The sequence below is a fragment of the Solea solea genome, chromosome 2 (genome assembly GCF_958295425.1).
Source record: "Solea solea chromosome 2, fSolSol10.1, whole genome shotgun sequence".
Lineage (NCBI taxonomy): Eukaryota > Metazoa > Chordata > Actinopteri > Pleuronectiformes > Soleidae > Solea > Solea solea.
Genome location: NC_081135.1, coordinates 21,937,325 through 21,962,657, shown reverse-complemented (window position 1 = coordinate 21,962,657; position 25,333 = coordinate 21,937,325). Strand labels below are relative to the sequence as shown.

Genomic DNA, 25,333 nt, shown 5'->3' with positions numbered 1-25,333 from the left:
TGTTTATGTTTTCTTGGGGTGAGCGGGTTCGTTGGCCACAGTCCGAGTAGAAGTGCTGAGGTAGTGGCTGCATTGCACCGTGGGAGTGTTGCTGCAGAGGCTCGGGTTGGAAGACAGATTTGAGGTCAGCTCTCGCTATGTTACCGTGGAATAATTGCCAATGAAACTATAAACACTGTGGACTTGTGAATCAGCCGGATGGAAGGCTGTGAGAAAATTAACCATGATCCCCTTCTTTACAAATTGTGTGATGCTGCCTCCTTGTGCCCATTTGAAAGTATTGCATCCAAAACCTCTACATCGACAGAGGCAAGACAGAGGAGGAATGATAATAATAATAATAATAATAAAAAAAAGATTATTCTACAAATCAACTTTATTGCAGGAATTACACAGTATGAGATCTGGAAAATATAAAATGTCTGTGATGTATTCTTAGTTCTGATTGTTGAGCGGTTACACGTTTAAAAAAAAGAAGAAGAAACAAATCAAATGTGTCTTATGATGGCAAAATATGCCAGTGCTGTATTTACTTCATTTTATTAACCAAGCACAACAAATATAAACAGGTTATGGTCACTGCATAGTAACTGCTATATGTTTAACAGTCGAAAACTTAGCACGTTTTAGTTGTTGTGAAAGGGACATAGAAACAAATCCGTTCAGGAGGCCTTTCTTGTATTGACTTGTAAGACTGAGGTTACCTCAAAATACTGCATAGAAAATACAAACTTATTTTAAGAGCATTTGAAACATCCAAACCTGCAGAGACACTTATAAATACAACCCTCCTCGTCTGTATGAGCTTAACTTGAACGTGCAGCCATGACATGATTAACCCTTTACTCTAATTAAAAAAAATGTTTCTGCATAAAGTCAATGGGGAGAGCAAAAAGTAATTCACACATGGCAACAGTTGGAAGTACATGAGCAGAATAGCAAGTACATGTTATGTGTAAGTACATATATACATGTGCATGTGCGGATCAACGATCGATAGATTTGGTTCACTTGATGTGAGAGGAGTAAATGTTTTGACAGTAAAGATCATTTTTTATTCATTTTCTTGTCTTTTCCTTTTTGTGCACGTGTTATGAATTATACCAACAACAGGGTCGTGCAACAATATACTCTAAACGCAAACATCACAACACTCACACACACCAATTCCAAGCAGCCCAAACACCCATACACACTGTACACACACATATATATATATATATATACACATACACATACACACACCTGCCAATGCTATGTTAGTAAGGCGTTGGTTGTCGTCAGATGTTAAAGCGCACCGGTTTTGGATCAGTGAAATCGAAGTCCAACATATTCTCATACATTTTATAAATAGGAATGAAGCTAAAAGACACACAAAAAAATTCAATAATAACCTGAGGAGAGTATGTTGAACTATGTTAGACAGGAATGCATTATATTTACAACAGAGTGATTGCTATATATATCTGTGGTGGTCAACGTATTGTGACAAGCTTCTTTAACCAGTGGTAAGTCCCGACTTTTACATTAGTAACAAGTGATAAGATGTGAAACTCTATAATATGAATGCAGCTATATCTTTGGATGTTGTAGCATTTGTAGGAAGGGAAACAAAGAAACAAAGTAGCATAAGGCAGATAAGTAAGATTCAATAGCACCTGACTTACACAAACAATCCTTTGAAGATGATCACTCATTTACCAGTTTAGTGGGCATGTACTCAGTGCAGTGGTAACATGGGTGCCATTCCATAGAGACGTGTTGTGATCATGTTAGTGAAGTGTTTCTGCATAGAGCAAAAGGCCGCTCGGTCTCCGTGTAGTGGGCTTGTAAAGTTCGATCTCTGGATGTTTTGCAGACCACGTCTCTGCCCCTCTCCTCTCACACATGCAGGGAAATAGCACCATCCTTTCAAAACAGGAGTTAAGGCCAAGTTGAGGTCGTCATTGCACACGGTATTGCTTGCACATTAGGAGAGAGGACTCGGGTGTTGGGCTTTATGTCCGCTTCATGCACACCTGACAGCGGCTTATGTGTGTTCGGAGACTGCCTGCCTTTAGAGTTGTTGGGACAGGTTTCCTGGGAAAACAGAATGCCATGTTCATACATTATATATACAGTATATATATATATGTAATACGGTATAATACAGTAATAACTAGGTAATTGTATGGTCATATTTTTGTAACAGTGAGGTTATTTCTTGTGTAATTTTCAGCTTCATAATAACAACAATGTGGTAATGAGGAGGTAATATTACAATAACGCCATATTATTTCCAAAGCTTGGTAATATGAATTTCTAAGTGTTACTATCGGTGTAATACCTTCATATGAAGTTGATCGTGAATCAGAACTAATAATTACCCCATTTAAATTCATCCTCCTCATGCCCTCACACTTTTCCCATTGTTATTACCAAGCTATTACTCTGTGATTACTGTAGAAATAAGATGGCATGACAAAATATTACTTCTCCATTACAAAATGATTACCATATTGTTATTCCACTGTAATGTAAAGTGTTGCCCACTAAAGTCAAACGTACTGTATAAAAAGTATATCAAGCCTCAAAATCTGTGACAGAATTGAAATGTATGAAATCTCTTACAAACAACTGCAAAGGTGTGAGTGTGAGTGTCACTGCCTTACGTAAACATCTCATTGTCTTCGATGGTGGCAAGCCAGAAGCTGTAAGAGTTGGCGTAGTAGTTGCAGGTTCCACGGCCGTGACACTCGATGAATGGCGCACTGCGGAACTCTTCCAGACAGGAACCAGGAGAGGCCAGAGCCTGACCTGAACCCTCAGCACCAGAGCTGGTGTGCTACACAAACACATAGCATGATTTAGTTTTCCATCAGAATGAGAGTGATTGAATCAGGGGTAATCATCACAGAATGCGACTCACACGCACTTGAGACCTAATCGTGTTTTTCTTACCATTACGAAAGAGTAACCGATCCAAAGAGAGGCCCAGCCGCGAGGGCACGCAGGAATCATGATGGACTGACTGTGCACTGCTACCACCATAGCTGGAGCTTCACACACCGAACACCTGTGCACACACAGTTCCAGCACGTGAGTGTGGCACAAGTAGCATTCACATCCAATACAGGACAGTAGGGGGCAGATTTGTCAACATACCTGCTGATGAAGGGTTTGATGCCTTCACCAGTGATAGGTGCCATACTCATGGGCATGGGCTCAGGGGAGGTCAGCCAATAGGAGTAGTCATTACGAGAGGCAAAGTTGCACACGTTGTTGATGTTACAGAAGAGGAAAGGCATGGGGCTGAACTTTCTCAAACAGCTGCCTGCCGTACCTGTAACATGGCAACGCAAAACAGACGTTCATTTCATCGCATTTCTTTCTTCTTCTGTCTTCTTTATTTTGTTTGTTCACTTTTCATGTTTCTCACCTAAGTCCTGTCCATGGGCCCGTTCATTGCCTTGTACGTAGAGCAAGGAGTAGCCATCATATATGAGTGAGGTTCCCTCAGGACAAAATGGAACCTCCACAGTTTGGCTGTGACGTGTTACCAGGAACCCATGTTCCATAGAGGAGGGGCCGGGTGGGCCCAGTTGACCTGGAACACCGTCAGGTCCTGGGGGGCCGGGGTATCCTCTGGGTCCTGAAGGTATTGAGTAATTAGTATATGATTCAACAACAACAGACATCACCTACATCTTCACCCTCATGAAGGTCTCACCTTGTGGCCCTGGTAGACCAAGATCTCCTTTGGCTCCAGGCTGGCCGTGATATCCAGGGAGGCCATCTTCACCTTTTGGCCCCATAATACCTGTCACACCTGTTAAAAAATGACAAAAAAGATGAAGCAATCAAAGCATAGGTAAGCAGGAGAGAAAAAAAAATAAGACGGATCTCAGTGGATTATAATATAAACATAATCAAAATATAACCTTGCTGTCCTTTGTGTCCAGGAAACCCAGATGGACCCTGTGGTCCCGGAAGACCTTGAATTCCTGGGAACCCAGTGTCTCCTTTTATGAAGGTGTGAGACCCAGGAGGACCAGGAGGGCCTTCATTACCTGAAATACACAACATCAACCAAGTTATTATCTACAGAATTAATTTACCTCCAGAAGATGATAAGAATTCAACTTGCTCTCAAAGTTACCAACATTAAATAAAAAATCTTGGTGTATTGAGTTATTTTTAAAATATCTATTAGCATTTAAGTACCAAAAACAAATAAGATAAAAACAAAACTTCAACAGAAAAAAGGTCAGACAAGGGGCATGCGTGACGTGATGGTGATTATTACACTAATTAAGTACTACATTTGGATATCATTTCATTTAAGTTTTCACATTTGAATTACCTTTTTCTCCTTGGTATCCTCTGTCTCCAACCTCTCCTTTGAAACCAAAATCTCCACCACTCCCCTTTACACCTAGAGATGGTATTCAAAACAGTCAACTGTCAATCAGAATAAAACACACACACACACACATACACACGCACATACAGATATAAAGTATACATACCTGGAAAGCCAGGGACACCCTGTAAACCTCTTTCTCCCTTCTGTCCATCAACACCTGGAAGACCAGCTTGTCCCTAGAAAACACACACACACACGCACACACACACGCAAAGCAACATAATGTCAATATGTGCAGCATTAAAGCAAATCTCACTCTTGATGCATCAGATTAGTGTTACGCTGATGAAGAACAGCCTTGAGACATACAAGAAATCCAGGAGATCCAGGGTCACCCTTCTGTCCTGTCTCTCCCTGGAAACCAGGCAGACCCTGATCTCCTTTATCTCCCTTTTCTCCAAATCTGCCCGGCACACCACCAGGTCCTGGTGATCCTGTGGCTCCTGTTCCACACAGACACAAAACAAACCCCTTTAAAAATTAAATACAATGTCTTTTGTGACAGCGGTCCTGCAGCAGGTCCGCACGTGCAAAGTAAATTGATATCATATATTACCTGCTTCTCCGGGTTGTCCTGTCGCTCCCCTGTCTCCTTTGGGACCCTCTAGAGAGATACCTGGGAGTCCTATCTCTCCTGGCTCACCCTGTGGTCCCAGTGGGCCTGTAAATCCCTTGTCCCCTTTGATACCAGGGACACCTGGTTGACCTGGAGTGCCAGGGAAGCCAGGGATGCCTTTGTCACCTGGAAATGGAAATAAAAAATGTCACACAATGGAACTCTGTTTAGCATTCAAAAATAGATGAGTAATATGAAGCAGCAATAGAAGGGCTCTCACCTTTGCTACCAAGAGATCCAGGTGGCCCAGCGAAACCTCGGCCAGGTAAACCTTGAGAGAGAAAGAGAGAGAGAGAGAGGGAGACAGATTAAAAGACTCAATTAATTTTATTTAATGTTTAGATTTTCAGTGATGGGTCTGCTATGTTTAAATCTGATTAACTTGGAGTCACACAGATCTAGCTGTAGATGTTTAAACTCATTCTGCTCCATCACTGAATGCTGTAGCTTTTATTATTCTTTTAGATAATTATGTTCCAAAAAGCCCTTCAGAAAAGCAATAAAAAATGTGATTGCAATTCAGAGGTTGTGGATAGAGGTTCATTTAGGGTCCCTGTCCAGAGTGACCTTGTAGGATGTTTTAAAGGAAATTGGAATTGCATGAGTTCAAAAACTAAAAAGCTTGTTGAATAAAATACATTTGGGATCTCTTTTGGTAAATAAATAAAACAATAATTCTATAGTCTATAGGATGGGATCATTTTGCCTCTCAGCCCTTCATGCTGGGTAATGACACTGCTAAGAGTGTTTCTTCCTTAGTATTTCAAAACACGTTTGATTAAAAGCACATTAATATGTGAAGAACAGCTTATTGAGAAGCAAATTCCAGCAGTTTAATCTCCTGCCACATCCTCTTACACTAACCTGCGTCGCCTCTCTCCCCAGAGGATCCAGGAATGCCGTCCAATCCAGGCTCTCCCTTCTCTCCAGGGGGACCCGGAGTTCCCTGCAAGCCACCTTCACCTGGAAGAGACAGAGTTCACACACTATGTGTTAGTGTGTAATAGGCTGCTAGATGCACACATTATTTCCAGCAGTTGCTCGGTACAGGTGAATCTGATTCCTGAAAAACATGGAAGATGATCTTGAAATTTCTACAAATAATCCATAGAAATTAACTCCTGCGATTTCTTCGTGGTTTACTTATTAGTTTAAATTTAAGCTGTTGGCTCCAATTAGTGTGTCCTTAGCACAGCTCGTATATCTGTGTTTTGAACATATGTTGGGACTCCTTTAAATACTTTGAGACATTCGTTACTTGTTGTAAGAAGTCCAGAGACATCAGACTGGTTTTTGATCATCCATCTTCTACTGCCAGTCCATCACAGGGCCACACATAGAGTCAAGCAACCATCCACTCTCTCACCTACGGCTCAGTTTGACCTAATATTGCATGTTTTTGGACTGTGGGAGGACCCACGCACACATGGAGAGATCATACAAACTCTATGCACAAAGTCCCTTGTTCCGACTGGGTCGTGAGAGTGCTCACCAATACACCGCCTCTTTTTGATCTTATATATAAAAAAAATATATTTCTGTTACTCACCAGGCCGGCCATCATGACCAGGTTCTCCTGCAGAGCCAGGAATCCCAGGAGTCCCCTTCTCACCTGGTCTACCTGGCTGACCTGTACAACATTAACGCCACAATGAGAACTCCTGTGATTACTACACCAATATTCCTGCTTGAAAACAAATCCAGTGAAATCTGACCTGGATATCCAAGGGTTCCTTTTTCTCCGCTGGATCCCTGCAGTCCTGGTTTGCCAGGCATTCCTTCACCACCCTTCTGTCCCTTCTCTCCTGGTATTCCCGGAAATCCTGGTTGGCCTGTCAGACCCTGTGAGAGTAGAAAAATAGGGAGGAACCCTCAGTCAAGACACGCGTTCCCTTCTTCTTATGAGACACAATAATAATCAGTATTAAAAACATTAAAACTGAGAGGAACAAACTTAGCTTTAGACTAATGGACATTGACAACCTATGCTAAAGCACATCTGTGGAGGTTCCAGTCAGCTGTAGGCAACTGGACTTTCATGAGTTATGCTGAAGAGTCTTCTTCATTTGTGACTAACTAGTGAAAAAAGTCCTCTGAAGGCTGGATACCAGTCTAGATGTATAAAAAAACTTGACAGTAAGGTAATTATATTTTAATATTATATTATTATTAGATATTTGATTCTGTGGGATATCCTCTCTCTCCTCGGTTTAAATGTATTCTTAATGTTTGACATCTTTAGGAATTGTGTATAGATTTTTAACACTGATGTTTTTGATTAGAAGATTTCATGCCAATGCACACATATATTATATATACAATCCAGCGGCCAGTTGTCATTACAGAGTAGGTGAGCATCAAGCTTTATATATATAGCCGGGGGGTTACCTTTTCTCCTGGATATCCTGGCATACCAACACCTGGCTCACCAGGTACACCCGTATCTCCTTTCTGTCCATCTGTGCCGCTGAATCCTGGATGTCCCGGTATACCAGTTTCTCCTTTTGTACCTTTTGGACCAACCACACCTGCACAAACACAATTTTGATTCAAAACAATGTTGCATACAAACGAAATATCACACTTTGCCTTTTCTTTCCTTGCTAGAATAAATGTAATGCTTTCACACATGTGCGTTCTGATTTTATATTTCACTGTAGCAAATAAAAATCTAGTCATTTTGTTATTTCTTTACCTGGTATTCCCATTTCTCCTCCAGAGCCCTTCTGTCCAGTCAGTCCAATATTGCCAGGCTCTCCAGGAAAACCAGGCTCTCCTTTCTCACCTAAGGCATATTAGTGAGATCAAGAAATTAATATTTCATTCCCTTTCATTTTCTTTGGATAACAAAGAGTAGCCATTTTCATCAAAATAAGTCAAATCAAATGTATTTTTCATGTGAAGGTAACAATAGCCTTTAAGCTTTGTTTATGTGTTAAAGTAGGTCACCTGGCTGCCCACGTAATCCGGGATCTCCATCTTTGCCTGGCATTCCAGGGTTTCCAGGAATTCCACGGTGGCCCTTCTCTCCAGCAAACCCACTATCACCTGACAGAAACATTTAGTTTAAAATGAAGCGCTGAACTGAGACATTTTGTCAACTGATCAATACACAGAATCATCAACAAGTCTGTTGTATTGTCTCTACGGACCAGTGTGCTGTTTTCTACCTTTGTCTCCAATGTCTCCTTTCTCCCCCCTCATCTTTACCATGTCGACTTTGTTCATGGTCCCTGGAGGTCCCTGAATACCTGGTTCTCCCCTTTCTCCATTTGGTCCAGGCTCTCCAATACCACCTCTTGGTCCAGGGATACCAGGATCACCTGAGTGGGCAGGTTGGAAATAAAAATTAATATTGCTGCTGACATAAGTAAAACAAAAAAGCAGTACAACTTTAAATAGATTTTCATCATTTTGCCTTCCTCACCTCTCAGACCTGGAGATCCAGATGTACCAGCTGGACCAGAAAATCCTGGTGTACCTGGTGTCCCCATGACCCCCATTTCACCTTTAGGACCTAGCAAACAAAATCACAAAGTGAGTTTAAAAGAGACGAAAAAGATTTATTTTACTGTCAGTCATATTATATATAAATATAAAATCCAGCCTCTGGCTTGATGAACAGGGCATTCCTCCAATGATTGTAACTGTCCTGACAGATGTTTACTTTTTATTTTTTAAATAAGTACATAGAAAAAAAGATCTATTTCTCCACTATTTCACTTCCACTATGTACATTCAATTTGTTTTACTTTGTCATTCTTTTGTTCCTTCCTTTGAAGGCTTTTAATTTGATAACACAGATTTTCAGCAAAATTGTGATGACAACATTACCTTACTTACTAAATAAAATAATGCTTCAGAAATGGTGCTTTCAGACATGCTCTGAACCCCTCACATGTTTCCGAGGTTGTCCATATTTTGTTGGCATAAAATGTTTTGGAAATTCTCCACTAGATCACCCTTCCAGATTCCATGTGCGAACACAGCGGGAGATGCTGAATAATACACAATATTTGGAGGTGGCTAGAAGACATTAGCAGAGCAGTGTCTGTCATGGCGACTACGTTACAAGAGTTGGTAATATTGCTTAGGTGATGGTGAAATGATATCCACAATGTCTTGTCAATGTCACAATGCACTTTTCCCAACAACAACATCAGCAACAGGGTGAACAACCTTGTCTGAGAGCTCTGTTTGGGCTTTGTAGTGGTTGAGCTAAATGCATAAATATGATTTGACTGGCTAGCACCTATTGGTATATTTGCCTATTTACAAGCAAAGTAACGCAACAGACCCACAATGGACTTCGGCAATGCTTGATGCCTCTCCGTTCAAAGGGAACGAGAAACCTTGCGTTAGTAGCTCACCTTGGTTTCCAATCAGACCATCCCTGCCTGGTAATCCTGGAGGCCCTGGCAGGCCTTTAGAGCCTGGAGATCCTGGGAATCCTGGGAGTCCTTTCTCTCCCTGAGGCCCTGGCATGTCCAGACCAGAAGGACCAGGGAAACCCTGTTCTCCCTTTACACCCTCTCTACCTGTTCAGCATGCACACATACAAATATACTTATCTGGGGTTTTCATAAAACTTATAAAAGTAGGAAATTCTATATAGATCAGTACTTCTCAAATAGTGGGGCGGGCGCAGTGAGGTGTCAGGGGGGGGACAACTCATGCAGTGGTTTATACAGATAAATAAATAAATATTATCAGGTTCACAATACTATTTCAATTCAGGGGGTGGGCGTGACAACATTTCTGTCCTCTAGGGGGGGCATGAAGAAAATAATTGAGAACCACTGATATAGATAGAGTTAGGACTCAGTGATCACCAACACACCTCCAAATGTTTCAACTCACCTGCTGGTCCAGGCTCTCCAGGAGGTCCCTGTGGTCCTGGAGCTCCAGGTGATCCTTTTCCTGGTGTACCTGGTAAGCCAACCAGTCCGGGAGCGCCTGGAGGTCCAATGTCACCTAATTTTGAAGACCACAGAAATACAATATTTTGTTTGGTTCAGTATTTAAGAGTAGCCAGTTAAGTGTAGCTGGAATCAGTCCTTTTTCCATTTGCCGACAGTACCTTTAGTCCCCTGAGGTCCTGGTAGTCCTGTTTTCCCTTCATTCCCAGGAATTCCAGGCATTCCGATGCTACCCTTCTCTCCCTGGAATCCAGGAATCCCTGGGACGCCCTGCAACCCTTTTGGACCAGGGAGACCTCGTCCTGGTTCACCCTGTAAGGTGCAGTTAAAAGACTCATGATTCCAGCATCTTAAGTAATTTACACATTCTGTGAAAGCAGAATTAGTGCATATAAATGCACACAAATACACACTTTTTGTCCAGATGTACCAGGCAGTCCTGCCAAGCCGTCCTTCCCTGGTCTTCCTAGCTCTCCTGTTAATCCTGGAGCTCCTGGAATTCCACTAATTCCTAAAAACATGGGAACAATAATTCCTCTGACATCCATATTCTGTCCATGCACTTGTATTATTTACAGTCTATTTCCATTTTCTGTAAGCATATCAAATGGTAAAAGTATGCAGGAAGTAATTCGAACAACATGGAGAAGCATACCTTTCGGACCGGGTTGCCCTGGAAAACCAATCCCAGGCTGTCCTGGGTCGCCCTTTTGTCCGGGGAAACCTGGCAATCCAGAATCTCCTGACAAGCCTCTGTCCCCTGCAATCAACAATATGCTGCATGAAAATAGGGCTAACTACCAACAATTTGAGGTTATGTACGTGTAGTAAAGACACGTAAAGACTCAGCCACTCCCTGTGCACCGTCACCATAACCATAACACACGAAGTGTAAGCAAAAATAAGACCCGATAATCAGGATAAATGATCAGAATGGCTCCAACATTGATACAACTAATATGGTTAAGCAATATCGCACAAGAGGGAGTGCTGTTGTACTATGAATATCAATGCAGGTTGTGATGCGGTTGCAGGCACAAGGCGAACTTGTACTTGGAATTGCTTCATTCACAACCTGAGAAAGGCTTTTGGATGAGAGGTAAAACATCTTTAACTAAACTCGTGCAAGTCCAGTTGCCTACAGCTAACTACTGAAGATCAGTCACCATGGTGTTGCTCACCTGGAAGTCCAGGTCTCCCGGTTTCACCCCGTGGTCCGGGTACTCCCTGAGGTCCAGGAAAGCTCACACCCACACCTGGCTCACCCTTAGTACCTGGTGAGTGGAAAGTATGATTTATCCATTAAGACATTATAATGTCTGTGCAAGACCAGTGTTTGGTGGGTACAAATACAATACTGAGAGACAGTTTACCATGAGTTTGTCTTTCTGTTAGTGCTCGACAGTATACCGGTTATAGTATATTCATATACAAGATTGGTATATGAAAAATAGAACGTGGAGCAGCAAAACACTGTTCGACGGGGGGGGGAGCTTTTTCACTGCTACAGCACACATGCTTCAGGCTTTTAGCTGAAGAAGTAACTGTAGTAGTAATTGCAAGTATAGTCCATTTACTCCACCACCTTAGCAGAAAACTCATCTGAGAGAACCAAGAATGTATGAAGTTACATTAGTAGACACACCATGAGTGCTCACTCATGGTCATGCATAAAAGAATCCTGTGTTATATACTGTGAAACCAGTGACATTTTGCAAAACACTGTTTTTTTGGTCATACCGCCCAGCACTAGTATCTGTGAAGATCTTATTCCTACCTGGAACTCCAGCAGCTCCAGGAGTTCCTGGTCTCCCTGAGCCACCTTTCTCTCCAGGCTCTCCTGGTTGGCCAACACCTGGAAGACCAGGGGGACCTCTCTCTCCTGGGGGTCCAATAAGACCAGGGTCGCCATAAGGTCCACGGTCGCCCTTAATGCCCTCCGTGGCCTAAAAGAATTTGATAGAGAAGTTAGATATTTACTATTGTTATAAATAAAAGGCTGACAAAGGGCCATTGTGACATGTCACATAAGGGAAAAGCACAGGTGCAACAAATGAAACAAAAATGATGGCTGAATTCCATTTAGCATGTTTACAATGCACGATCTCTCCATGTGGCCAAAAAAAGACTTACAGGTTCTCCTTTGAGGCCAGGTACACCTGGGCGGCCATCTATACCTGGCTGTCCATTCAACCCTGGCAGCCCCGGTGAACCAGCAACACCAGGAAGACCTTTGTCTCCCTTCAGACCAGGGGCTATGAATATGTCCCCTGGTTCCCCAACAGCACCAGGAGCTCCCATAAGGCCGGGACTACCTTGAGAACCCTGCAGAGGTCAAAAAGAATATTTCAATTTCTCCATGTCCCTCAGTGAAGCCGTCAGGACGTTCAACTTGGATCTTGAATTCTACTCACAGGTCTTCCAGGTTGTCCAGGAAAGCCAGACTGACCCTTTTGCCCTTTGCCTCCTACTAGCCCAGGAGGTCCTGCCAGAAGATGGAGATGAAGATGGACATTTAGCAGTAACTCATTTAGGCATGTAGACATGGTCAAGATGACCTGCTGAAGTTGCTGAGACTAAGCATCACAATGAGAAAGAAAGGCGATTTAAGTAACTTTAAACACGGCATAGCTGTTGGTGCCAGAAACTGCTGATCAACTACGATTCCACGCACAACCACCAAAAACATAAAATGTCACGTTGAAGATGGAAGTCAGAGAATGACCACACTCGTTTGAGAACACGTCGTTCAAGAACAAGAAGGCCGTATCAGACATATCAAGCACAGGGCAAAACACTGAAGCAGATGGGGGTGTACAGTGTATAGTATGGACCAGATCTAACTTACCATGCTCTCCTTTAGGCCCAAGAGGACCAGGTAATCCAGGTGGGCCAAGTGATTCACACTGAACACAGGTATCTCCTCGGTCACCTAGTAAGAGGTATGCAAACTCCAATTTAAGAAAATCAAATGTATGGGTTCTGTAATCCAGAACTGTGATTGGATTGATTTGCCAATCAATTTATCATATACTGTTTTTTAATCAGCAGTAAAACATTGTTGTTACCTTTCTGTCCCAATTCCCCTTGTAACCCTGGAGGTCCAGGTGGGCCAGGATTACCTTTCTGGATGTCACACTCATCAGGGTCAACTGTCAGAGCACAAACCAAACACACACGCATACACATTAACACACACATTAGTTTACTTTTTATAAAGGTATTTGATTATTTCAATTACATTAGGAACAATGGGACATACTTGGGAGTCCTGGTGGTCCAGGGGGTCCAGCAGCTCCTGGTTGTCCCGGAGGTCCAGCCAGAGATTCTCCTTCTACACCCATTTCTCCTTTCTCGCCTACATCGCCCTTCTCACCCTTCTCTCCTCGAGGCCCTTCGATGTGTCGCCCTGAAGTACAAGAAAAAGGTTTATTGTTAGTTGAGATAAGCTGGTATATGGACCCTTAAAGCACTGTAGTTACATGAATGACATTGAGTAGATATGTTTTATTCTATTTACCTGGTGGACCTGCTTCTCCCTGAGGACCAGGAAAACCTACCGACCAAGAAGAGACCCAAAGTGACAAAACACAGATAAGTAGGTAAATGCATACGTGAGTGTGAATGTGTATTCAGTACATTATATATGGTGCCATAATATGGCCTCATTTTACCCCTTTCTCCTTGTAACCCTGGAAAACCAGGTGAACCAGGAGGACCAGGACGTGTAGAAGCACCAGTGTCCTAAAATGAAAAAAAAAGATACAAAGTTTTTAAGCATCCATTTTTTTACACCTGTCAATTGTTATTGTTGAAGTAAATATAGATACAATTAAATAGTTTTTCCTTGGTCAGATCAAATCTTTCTTTCATGTCTGTTTTGGCCTGGGCCTCACTGCTTAGACTGAAACCCGCAGCCGGATAAGCAACAACAGAGTCTCTTAATCTTTTCTTTTTTTTAATTGTGGATCCCATATGAACCCACACATTTACTTATTTTATTTTTATTTTTGTGAGCTGCCCCCTTCCTGGTATTCCACATCTTTAAAGATTTGTTTTAGGTGCTCGAATTTAAATCAATATATTTGGAATAGTAGAGTAGAGTAGAAGGAGTGAGACAGTGAGCTCAGGAGTCCAAACAAGTTAAGTGCATGATATACATGAAAATAGAGAATTTTTCATAGTGAATACATCATTTTTTTAACTGAAACTTAATCTTCATGAGCCAAAAAAAATGGCTTTAAGTTGAGCCTTTTTGCTGAGGTTACAGGCAAACTCAAATGATGTCATTTAATTTAGAAGACAAAAGAAACATCCACTTGACTTTGCAAATGTAGCACAAATGAGTAACTATGTGGCGCCATCTGCTGGTGACATTTGAAATGTATCTTTAAAGCTGATGGGGGAGAAATGGGGAGGGTGAAAATAAGAAGAGAGGGAGGAGTGAGATCACTTACATAACCTGGTGGTCCTTTTTCTCCCTTTTCACCCTGAACAAGAAAAATAAAGTGTCTGTTAGATCATCACATACTTCAACATAATGACATAATGTTTCAAATTGAAGTCAGTTTTAAAAAGACGGATTAATTACCTGGGGACCAGTGTATCCAGGAACACCTGCGTAACCTTTATCTCCCTGCGCAAATGTGGGTTGTACTTTAAATGCAAGTAAGTTATCGTAGAACACAAAAGTGATAATATGATAAGCTCAGGTTACCTTTGGTCCATCATCTCCATCCTTGCCAACTTTACCCTAAAGACACAGGAAATGAATTGGATTAATTAAGAGTTTAAACACATCAAAACGTAGTGTTAATTACATCTTTTGAACAATCATTCTATCGATTATAAATGTTGAATTTATGTGTGTACAGTATGTGTGTATACTATATACTGTATATTCCCCCTTACCCTTGATCCAGGTGGCCCAGGTTCACCTTTGATACCACTCTGAAGAGCAGTGCAAATGCCCTGGAAAAGAAATCAAACGTTTTAAAAAAGTATAATATTTAAATAAAAGATAAAATAATAACAGCAGAATAATGACAGACATGCATCTCAACACTTGCTAAATGCACGATACAGACCTTCTCTCCTTTCTCTCCTACAAGTCCTCTGTCTCCCTACAAAAATGAGAAACACTTTCAGAAAATAGCAGATTCTGGGTGAACTTTTAGAAATGTCGTTGTAAACAGACATGCACTTAACAAATTGTACATAAAACCATCACAGTTTCTGTTAAATTCTCATCAAACTCATGGAATACCTGTGGTCCAGGTACATGCACTGTCGTACTTCCTTCCACTCCCTGTGGAGGTCCAGGGGGACCGGGTGGTCCACGAAATCCTGGGTCACCCTGCAGAGAGAAGGCAACAATCAACAACAGCCACAGCTCAATACATTTCCAATGCATGAACAATGTTTGTCTAAATTTGGAATAAAACAGGAAATTAACACAGGTAACAAGTAGGATTGAAGTGGAAGTTTAGTTAGTTCTCAGGATTGAGAATATTCTCCCATCAAAGATACAATGTAAAATATTTTTTAAAAACCTATTAGGTAATCCACAATTTTCAGGCATTGACAAAACAAACCAGAAACATTATAAAATCCATTACAATGCTCATGTAACAGACATTTCAGTTTACAGCATTGAGATATTAATGTGATATTAGTGAGAAAATCATTGTCAATATTAGAGTTTCTGTTCTCTGACAACCATTTACACTGTGTTCCATCTAACATTAATACAATACCTTCACAAAAAGAAAACTGCCTCAGGATTTTGTTTTTCTCTTTTAGAAGGAATACATCATAAAGCTTAGTTGATTTTCTTTTGTCATAAAATAGAGGAAAAAATAGTACCTACACAAACAGCATATAACAGTAAAAACATCTGAATAAAATTCTCACCTTGTCTCCTTTCTCACTCACAAAAGCTAGTTTATCACCCTGCGGGGAAGCGAAAAAGGTTGTGACAACATCTCAGTTAATCAAGACAGAGGAAGTTTTATAATTGTAGAATGTACTGTATGAATGATTAGTCATACTTTCTCTCCAGGAAGGCCAGGGGGACCAGGATCACCCTGTCAAACACAATGATCAATTTAGTCAAACTAATACAATACAGTATTTAACTATTGACTGCTGACAATTAAAAAAATAAATAAAAGACAGCTGACAAATCAAATGCAAGCTCATGAAATTTCACTTTTTCATATTTGTGTGATTATCTATCTTTTTTCAGATGCATTGGGCTCATGAGTAAGTAAATACAGACTATGGCCCAGCATTGATCACAAAGAAGCTCACTTTGAGTCCTTGATAGCCACGAGGTCCAGGAGGACCAATAGGTCCAGCAGGTCCAATTGATCCCTGCAAAAGAAAGTTGTGTGGGGAAAGATCTTAGAATTAAAGGTTGTTAAAAAAACCATCTTTTTATAACACGATCATGTCTTTTCAAGGGTCCATCCAGTTCACATTGACACACAACGTACAGGTAATCCAGGTGTTCCAGGGAATCCTCTGTCTCCTTTTAGGGGCACAATACCAATCACACCACCAGGATCACCCTGTAACAGAAAAAATACAAAAATAAATTGTTTGCAATCATTTGTCACTCATTTATTTTGAGGATGGAGGCATTTTTTCGACTAACCTTCATTCCATGAATCCCCGGGGTGCCCTGAAAAGAGAGGACAATGGAAAGAGATCTATATCAAACACTGGAGAGATGAACATTTCCACTTTGAGATACTGCTGTGATGATATTATTGTAATGTTGTTTAGTATAAATTTGTTTTCGTTCAGTTACTGAGAAAATATATAATAAAAACCTATCACAATAACTTGTCAAGCTTGCTTACTGGAGGCCCCTGAAGACCAGGAAAACCAGAAGTGCCATCCCTTCCTCTGTCCCCCTGAAACAGACACACACACACACACAGCACAGTCAGAGGAGTCAATCTTCAGGTCAGAAAATAGCAGGAATGTAAAAACAAGTGGCTTACTTTTGTCCCATTGCATCCTGGGATACCTGGTAGACCAGATGGACCATCATTTCCGTTGATGCCCTAAGAGTGGGAGTGCACACAAAGACCGTTGTTGAAAAACTCTCAGTAGCTTTCTGATATCGGATTCTGCAGCAAAACTATACTATTGCAGGTTTTTTTTTTCAGTTGCTAACAATCACTGGTCAAAGTCATTTCCCAAAACTCTTCACACAATCTGCATTACCTACATGCATCTCAGGCTAAACAGTTCAAACTCACCCCAAAAAAAGACTCTTTCTCACGAACATACATGTCTCAAAAGAAGCTAATCATCCGCAAACACTGACACTCTTAGCACACTGAACCAAAGAAATACTAACAACAGGGAGCATTACAAAGACATTCTGTTATTAAAGTTTGATTTTGATTGATTTAATTGTGTTTTTAACTGTTTTGAACACAGTGTGTTTTTGTGCTGCAAAAGTATAGTGTTTTGTAGATGAGGTAAATTTACTAGTAATTGAAAAAACACTTTTGCAGTTATAGGATAAGGATGTGAGACATGAAGGCAGATGTAAGGGACTTACTGGTAGTCCTGGGTTTCCTGGGAAGCCGGGCAGACCAGGAGGACCCTGCAACAACACAACCATATCAACCATATATATGTCTGCAAACAAGATAATCTAAAAGTAATTGAAATGGAGGTCCAACTCATATCATATCATATCATATCATGGTGGTTCCATACTTACCCTCACTCCTTTCAGTCCAGGAGAACCAAAATCACCCCTATCTCCCTAAGAAGAGATAAATGACATCACAACCATCATGATAGAAGAAAACATTTCCTATAGTATAATAATAAATTCTGTGTGTGTGTGTCTATACTAACCTTGGGGCCCGTTGCCCCTGCAGGCCCCTCAGGTCCGTGCATCCCTGGGAATCCCATGTTACCTTGAAGACCAGGAAGTCCCCGCTCACCCTGAGATGCACAGATTGACAGAATATTGAACCAAATAATATGTGAAGAAACCCCTAGGAGCAACTTCCATCATTCTCAAGCCCCTCAAGTCTCAGGAACAAAGGAGTTTTACGCCAAGGAATCTTTACAACCTGCCTTGTTCTGTGTCTTATTTCTGGGGAGCTGGATTCCCAGGAAAAGAAATAGATTGGAACTTTTCATGTAATGAAGATATCTGACTTTAAGTTTGACAAATTTACTAGGAAATGTGGCTTTTGAACTAATGTGGTTTTGCTCTCTATGGTTAATTTAAACAAACCTAGAACAAAGACCATTTTAAGTGTGAAGTCCCTTTTTATACAAGATTTTAGTATCCAATATACACAACACACAGTAACAAAACAATGACCCACAATTCTAACAATGAAACAAAATCAAAATACAACATATACACCTACCAAACAAAATCCCTCCTTAAAACTTCAAAAGTAAATCACATGTAGACAAACAAACTAAGATGATAGTTAGTAAGAATAAAAACGTGAAACATTTAAAAGTTCATGACTACAATGGAAAATGGGGTAAATTGTTTTCCTTTTATTCAAGAGTTTATGAAACGTAAACCTTAAAGTAAAGTTTGTACACATATATTTCTAATTGTACAATTGAATGTCAAATATGATTAATAGTTATGGGTCACATGTCTGCAGAATTCAATGCTGTTTGTTTGCAATGATTTAAAAAAAACAAATACTCATATCCTTAATTCTGTGTCCTTCAGTGACCTCATATTGACCCACAAACATTCAGATGCAGTTCCACTATCTGCCACTAGATGGAAGCATTGCTTCACGTAGAAGAGCCATGCACCAGTAATCCTCACTCCCGTGTGATGCACTGCTTGTGATGAGTACAGTCCATTATCATTGGAACCATTGTTCAATTCCCTGACTACTCTGATTCACTGAAGGGTTACCTTGGTAACAGTTGTTGTGAAACTCCTAAAAGATTAACATGAAAGTTGTTGTAGCGGTTTAGAAAACACACACTGGTTTGGCTGGGCTGTCGGCACACCTGCTGTTGTTGTGTGAGCTCAGTGTTTGGTACTGTTGCTGTAAGAACGAGCCATAAATGACCAAACTGTAGCATAACAACTATGTCACTGATGCAGGAGATACGAAAACATCAGGTGTAACAGCGTGAAATGAATCACTTCACTGCAAACGCTTCAAGAAAGTGGCTCCCAACATAAGACCTGTATGTGACACTCAAATCCAACCAAAGGTTCACAAATACATATGTAATTTATTATTTTATAATAAATATTTTTCTCCATCAAATGGACATTGTAGTTTATACAGAAGAAGAATTAGTATTCATGTGTGACTATGCTCCACAGTAGATTTGGTGAACTTGTATTTAACAAGAGTATTTTCGCCTGTGACCCAGTGTATGTGGGTTTCATTAAAAATGAACTCAACATTTCACCCAATGTGATGACGTGCTGATTTTGGGACAACAATGGAGGTCATGACACAAACAAAATAAGCTTTATATGGTTGTGGCTACAAACAAATTAAATTTTAGTTGGAAACATTTCATGTTTTTGTGGCTTTGGCTGACGATGATTTAATACATTTATATTATTTGTACAGTTCTTTGGGCATTTATACAGCTACCATGATGTACACTGTCCTTAGAGAAAAGACTGTGGTCACAGGAAAAGTATTTATGCCCAGTACTAACTCTTTGTGGAAGAGTGCTGACAGCTCAGGGGCTCATGGCCAGATCATGGCCTGTGTCTCCACCACTTGTTCATCTGATGGGAATAAAGCCTTCAGGCCAGCTGTGTGTCTGGACATGCTCTAATTCACACTGATCTCTGTTCCTGTGCTGGTCTTTGCCCTGTGACTGAGGCTCATTCACTGTTTTTCCACCCAGACCTCATCTCTAGAACTGACCCTAATATACAACATAGAATAGCAAGCTTTGTAACAGTTATCAACCAACCGACCTAAGTGGTTCACGAGACCAAACCTCACCTTTGCTCCTTTCACACCACTGCAGTCACATTTTCCACACGATGTCCCACATCCCTGAGGAGAGAAAGACAATAAAAGATTATTCCAATGGACGATAAACATGTGAGGAGGAGCACAAGTAAAAGCAGAATATACCAGCTGGACAATACAGCAGACACCTTGCAAGGGTAACTTGGTGTCATCCATCAGGTGCATAATGTGCTCTGCAATCCCATGCTTCTTTTATAGCAAGCTGGGGTCCTGCCCTTGTCTCATGGGTAATATATGGATGAGATTCCTCGACACTGTAAATCACAACAGTGAGCAGCCAGACTCCTGCCGCGTTTCCACGCAAGCCTTACTGATGCGTCCCACAGACGAGTGTTTATAAATCACAATAAGAGTGATGTGGGTTGAATGAAAGGATGATTCACAAGTTCATGCTGCTCTGGAGTCAGTAGCATCTTCCACCTCTATTAAGTGTTAACGTTTTGGCCACTTTGAGGCAACAAGGGGGGGGGGGGGGACCTCATTCAGTGTGTGAGGCAGAAGTGGAATGCAACATTCATACAAATGTTTCTATGTTTGTGCATAATTCCCTAAACCTAAGAATAATTGGGTTTTCAGCCCTCTCATATTATCATATCTACATCGGCCATGTTTCTACAGCGGCTCACAACAGATGTGTGGAGTCTTTACAGGACCTAAAATATATTCTGCCCCCGCTCCCTTCTCTCTCAACACTGGCTCTAGAGATAACCTTTGGGGTTTGACATTTAGGACCACTGCAGTTTCTCTTCCATACTTGGTGAGGAAGAGTGAGGTGAGGATAATTACACATGATTACAATTCATAACCAAGCCTTTGAAGTGACATGATGAAATGTGCTTGGGAACGTTTATTTATACACATATACAGCAACATCATAACCCATTTGGGGTTATGTTTTAGGCCACCTGGTTAATTAAAGTCCAGTGATCACCATATCACCATCTCTTGCTAATGTAGCATACAGGAGGTTTAGTTTGCCATCAAACTAAAACAATTAAAGTTTTGTTTGTTTTGTTCATGTTATTATTCTGTTTAAATAGAAATGAGACTATATGATACTAAGAAATACGTAGAGAACCGTGTGGAGCTGACTTAATCAGCGCTGTGTGAAGTCTTTTGACAAAGGTTAAAACTTACACACAACAGTTTTGGACTTAAAAAGAAAAAAAGAAAAGAAAAAAACCCTCAAATGTTTGATCCATTTATAACACCAGTCTCAACTCTGAGAGTTTTAATTCTTTTAATCGAATATTGTTGAAAACAAAGAAAGGCTTTATTTTGTGTAATCATATTGAGCCATGACACGAGATCATTGATTAACACTGAAGCACTATATGGAGGCAGAACAACATCACTGCAGCTGGTTTCACCCTTCAGTCCCCTTCCACCCCCTCCACCCGCTTCCTCTCCTCTGAGGTCTCCAGAGGATGGAGCCTGGGAACTGGCCTCAGTTGCCTTGGCTCTCTCTTTCATTGCTCCGCTCCTCGTCTTCCCTCCATCTTCCAGCTGTTGCTATAGTCACGTGTAAGGCGTCCAGCCAACGTGCTGTCAGGGCTTTGGACGAGCTTGCACAGAGAACGCATAGCTACGCTCACCACAAATATTTCCCTCTGCCTGTCTCTCATTCTCTCTCACACACACAACAAATAACTGACTCCATCACAATTCTTCACAATCCCTTCCAAACCTGATTTCTCACACACAGGTCATGCTACGTGTTCTACAACTCTGTATCCTGTCCAAACGTATTCCATGTTTAATGCAATCCTCTACAACAACCTGACCTGATAACTGGCTCAATATGTGGCCCTAAAACCATGGGAAACTATGGGAAACAGACTCCACTTCCCACACCCTTTCCCTGTGCACTTGTTCTCCCCTAGTTCCACTGTACAGCACATGTGGGGCCTGTTACACTCTGGTCATTTCCCATTTCTTCTTCTCACTTGCACAGAACAAACACTTCTGGTTAATTGGGGTTTTTTTTTTTCCCGCTTCGTCACAGGAAAACGTCAGGAGCACCTGTTTCAGATCAGATTAGTGTCACAAGATTCTGAGAAGGACACATATGTGTTTGAATCATGCAAACCTGCAGGCTCACAGTATTTGGATGAATGGATTAATGTGATTGTCTTCTGGCGTCGCAGTAAGGGAGTTAAAGCATGCTAATGCAAAGAGGGAAGGTGTTTAGCACCACTAAAATAAATCACCGTTGCTCCTGATAAAGTATTATTATAGTATACTTTATAGTCATTCACCTGTTGCTCTCTGTCTGTCTGAGATTTTTTTTTCCAACTTTCTTCGTTGCCTTCTTTAAGACACAACTAAACCAAGCTTACTGCACATTCCTGCATGCTGGCGAGCATGCAGCCACACAAAAAAAAAAACAACCAGATGAAAAAAAGCCCCTCTCCTGCTGGCTCTCCAAACAAAGCGGCGTAATCTGCAGGTGCATCAAAGCAGCACTCGTTTGATTTCTCTTCGTTTGTTTTCCTCCAACGTCCGTTATGCATTGCCACAAACCCAAACACCAGATCGGAGCGATGGTACTAAACCCCCACTGTCATCTGCACAAAAAGCACATCTTGCTAATGGGTCTTGTAGCCATGGAATGGATGAAGGCCTGATATGGTATCTGGGCTGTGCAGGAAAGAGGCAACTCACCTTATCATAAAGATCCCCAGGGATATAGCATGATGAGGGCCAACACTGTCCTACTATACCATAAACCATAGTCTTTATAAACCTAGATCATAGGCCCAAGACCAAAACTACAAAGAAATATACAACCACCACCACCTGAATCTGGATCGTTGCACGGAAATTTTACCCGTTCATAGCCATAAGCACTTCACATATTAATGTTTTTTTTTTCCCTAAAGATCTCTGCAATCTTTCCTACAAATGCATAAATATGTTTGAAATATCTCACAATTGGACATTTAATGGATTCTTTCTTGGGACATACAACACCTTCCCATAGTTTCAGGAGAATCAATTCAGTAGATTTTGATTTTTTAATCCTGCTAACCACCCCGGCTACAGCTGATCTAACAAACGTGAGTTAACACATCTAGACAGTGGTTAAACATAACAAAGAAAATGTAATAAAGTACAATTCGGAGATTTATCCCATTGTATTTTCCAGTTTGTACCCCACAGCATTGGACCAACACCGGCTCTGAGATGTCCTTATACAGCATATCCACCCCTCACACTGTCCTGACTTGAACTGAACAGAGTTAATGTGATCAGCAACACCTGTGCTTTTCCTGCAAAAATAGCTGTTATTGTGCGCGTGCTTTAAAATCTATTTCAATGTGAAAGCAGTATTTCACTCTCATACTCAGTGGAAAAACAGTATAATCAGCACAGGAGGTTTACTTTGACTTTTGATATTACAAAAACAATTCTTTAAATAGACATCTGTCTGCGTATGCACCTCTGTGGTACAAACTACCAGCTCAGTACAGGGCGTGCACAAGTGGGATTTTGCTGGATCCAGACGGTGAGAAAATAAATAGATGAGGATGATGTTACTTTGGCCAAACAGCCTGATCGTCCACAGAGCAAACACTGAGCAAGAACCTCAAGACTCTATCTGATGAGTGTTAATGTCCACTGTGTGAGGATACAGTGGACGGTGAGTCACTGAGCTCTGGAGAACCTGTACCAGAGCCAGAAAACCACTCCAGTGGACAGTCTCACACAGTCCTGATTAATGTTTATGAGGCAGGATGCTGAAAAATCAATATGGTGAATGCATTTGTTACGGTTACTGTGCGCTGTGCAGAACACCACCTTATCATCATCATTACTTTGTGTACTGGTGTGTTTGTCATTGTTTACGGAGGCTGGGCCGGCAGGAAAACACAAAATACCAGCAAAAGAAGAGGAGGAGGAGGAGGTGGGTGTAACCACCAAAAACGTGAGCGTGGTGCACAGCGGCACGTTCACAGGCTCTCCTCGTACTACAGACTGATATAGTGTCTGAGCGCTGTGTTGTGTTAGAGGTTTCTGGGGTTACATCAGTCCAAGCCCCATCCCGAGGGCCTGATGTTTAAACAACACTTGCTTGATATGTCTGACATCGCTAGACACATACGTCCGGCCGTGAGTTTCAAGAATTCCAGAGGAAGCAATGAGTCATGTTTGCACTCAACACTTCAGGCTATAAGAGAAGCTTCTCAAGAGATCACACTAAAACAAATATGTTTAATGTAAATAGAGGATAAGTGTATAGAGACATGTTATATCATTGGATTCCCAGAAGAGCTACAGCGACAGCAGCACCATCATGGCTCAGGACACAACTCTCAGGGAATAAACTTTACACTGTGTGAGTCCAACAATATTTAAACTGAATGTAATGACCGACCTCAGTGTGTATAACTTAAATACAACACTCTTACACATAATACACTAATACTCTACTCTCTTAGACAGCAAACAAGTCAGTTTCAATCATATCGCAGAATCTCAGCAGATGCACTCTAACCAATTGTCAACATTCAAATCGCCAGGTCCAGAATTTTTTACCATCTAAGTATGTTTGTATAAATGTATAACTGCTGTAAAAACAACAGTTCTGTTTTTGTAGCCTAATAATAAGCCTTTTAAATATATATATAGTACACTTGCATTACAGACACTGCCACCTTGAGCAGTTGTGTTGAAGCTTACTATGCAAACAAAGAAGAATAACATAATTTATTGTTTCCAAGCATATGTAGTTCTTTGAAATGCATGTGAAAGGGAGGTTTAAATGGAGGAATCCTCCGTTTGTTACAACTTCCCGTCTCACAAATAGATATCACTAATTCCTACATACTAGACCTTTAAGAACTTCTCATCCATGTTGTCTAAAAAGCTGAAAGTTTGGACATTTCAAACATGGAAACTGACCACTGACCACATCACAGATTGTGTGATTTTTTTTTTTTTATCTAATCACACAATCTTCTTCAGATGCCAGAAATGAATTGAAAATGTATAAATCCATAACAATTGAGCAGGAGCAAGATTGTATTGAAAGCTAGAAAACAGCTGCTGAATGAATGTTGACAAGAAACGGCTTTTTCCAAGGTAAAAACAAAAACCCTCCACCTGTGCAAGGACAGATGTTGTTTGCTTTCGCTCAGTACTCGAACTGTACTAATAGTGAAATCTCAGTTGCTTCATTCAGGGCTTGAGGTTAAAGGGCTAACTTTTCCACAACTAATCAATACAGTGCCCGATCTTTACCATGCATAATACATTTGCTTTTAAATTCATTTTGTACAACGGGTAAACAATGACGAGAAGGAAAACATTGATTTGCGCAACTTCATCTTTTGTACAGCCAGAGATTTTCCCAGGCTATGGGGGT

The 25,333-nt window shown here is 41.0% G+C and overlaps 1 protein-coding gene across 1 annotated transcript in view; it reads right to left on the bottom strand.

The window, feature by feature from the left end:
* Positions 1-493: 493 nt before the first annotated feature.
* The window catches only part of col4a1 (collagen, type IV, alpha 1), a 37,567-nt gene continuing 12,727 nt past the window's right edge, over positions 494-25,333 (bottom strand). The window contains exons 2-52 of the mRNA XM_058623155.1: positions 19,936-19,989; positions 17,825-17,914; positions 17,685-17,729; positions 17,520-17,564; positions 16,951-17,013; positions 16,807-16,860; positions 16,599-16,625; positions 16,438-16,512; positions 16,253-16,315; positions 15,991-16,026; positions 15,854-15,892; positions 15,207-15,296; positions 15,028-15,063; positions 14,852-14,911; positions 14,658-14,693; positions 14,532-14,576; positions 14,398-14,430; positions 13,615-13,684; positions 13,461-13,496; positions 13,203-13,349; positions 13,009-13,092; positions 12,789-12,872; positions 12,355-12,425; positions 12,074-12,265; positions 11,718-11,886; positions 11,122-11,214; positions 10,596-10,700; positions 10,354-10,451; positions 10,102-10,252; positions 9,882-9,995; positions 9,392-9,559; positions 8,449-8,538; positions 8,192-8,344; positions 7,971-8,069; positions 7,717-7,806; positions 7,410-7,549; positions 6,737-6,863; positions 6,571-6,651; positions 5,886-5,984; positions 5,242-5,292; positions 4,962-5,147; positions 4,715-4,848; positions 4,509-4,581; positions 4,343-4,414; positions 3,921-4,049; positions 3,710-3,808; positions 3,419-3,631; positions 3,145-3,322; positions 2,941-3,055; positions 2,652-2,824; positions 494-2,079 (exon numbers count right to left, since the gene is read on the bottom strand). Coding sequence (XP_058479138.1) covers positions 1,998-2,079; positions 2,652-2,824; positions 2,941-3,055; positions 3,145-3,322; positions 3,419-3,631; positions 3,710-3,808; positions 3,921-4,049; positions 4,343-4,414; positions 4,509-4,581; positions 4,715-4,848; positions 4,962-5,147; positions 5,242-5,292; positions 5,886-5,984; positions 6,571-6,651; positions 6,737-6,863; positions 7,410-7,549; positions 7,717-7,806; positions 7,971-8,069; positions 8,192-8,344; positions 8,449-8,538; positions 9,392-9,559; positions 9,882-9,995; positions 10,102-10,252; positions 10,354-10,451; positions 10,596-10,700; positions 11,122-11,214; positions 11,718-11,886; positions 12,074-12,265; positions 12,355-12,425; positions 12,789-12,872; positions 13,009-13,092; positions 13,203-13,349; positions 13,461-13,496; positions 13,615-13,684; positions 14,398-14,430; positions 14,532-14,576; positions 14,658-14,693; positions 14,852-14,911; positions 15,028-15,063; positions 15,207-15,296; positions 15,854-15,892; positions 15,991-16,026; positions 16,253-16,315; positions 16,438-16,512; positions 16,599-16,625; positions 16,807-16,860; positions 16,951-17,013; positions 17,520-17,564; positions 17,685-17,729; positions 17,825-17,914; positions 19,936-19,989 — 4,857 coding nt within the window. The 3' untranslated portion in view covers positions 494-1,997. The remainder of the gene's footprint in view (positions 2,080-2,651; positions 2,825-2,940; positions 3,056-3,144; positions 3,323-3,418; positions 3,632-3,709; positions 3,809-3,920; positions 4,050-4,342; positions 4,415-4,508; positions 4,582-4,714; positions 4,849-4,961; positions 5,148-5,241; positions 5,293-5,885; positions 5,985-6,570; positions 6,652-6,736; positions 6,864-7,409; positions 7,550-7,716; positions 7,807-7,970; positions 8,070-8,191; positions 8,345-8,448; positions 8,539-9,391; positions 9,560-9,881; positions 9,996-10,101; positions 10,253-10,353; positions 10,452-10,595; positions 10,701-11,121; positions 11,215-11,717; positions 11,887-12,073; positions 12,266-12,354; positions 12,426-12,788; positions 12,873-13,008; positions 13,093-13,202; positions 13,350-13,460; positions 13,497-13,614; positions 13,685-14,397; positions 14,431-14,531; positions 14,577-14,657; positions 14,694-14,851; positions 14,912-15,027; positions 15,064-15,206; positions 15,297-15,853; positions 15,893-15,990; positions 16,027-16,252; positions 16,316-16,437; positions 16,513-16,598; positions 16,626-16,806; positions 16,861-16,950; positions 17,014-17,519; positions 17,565-17,684; positions 17,730-17,824; positions 17,915-19,935; positions 19,990-25,333) is intronic.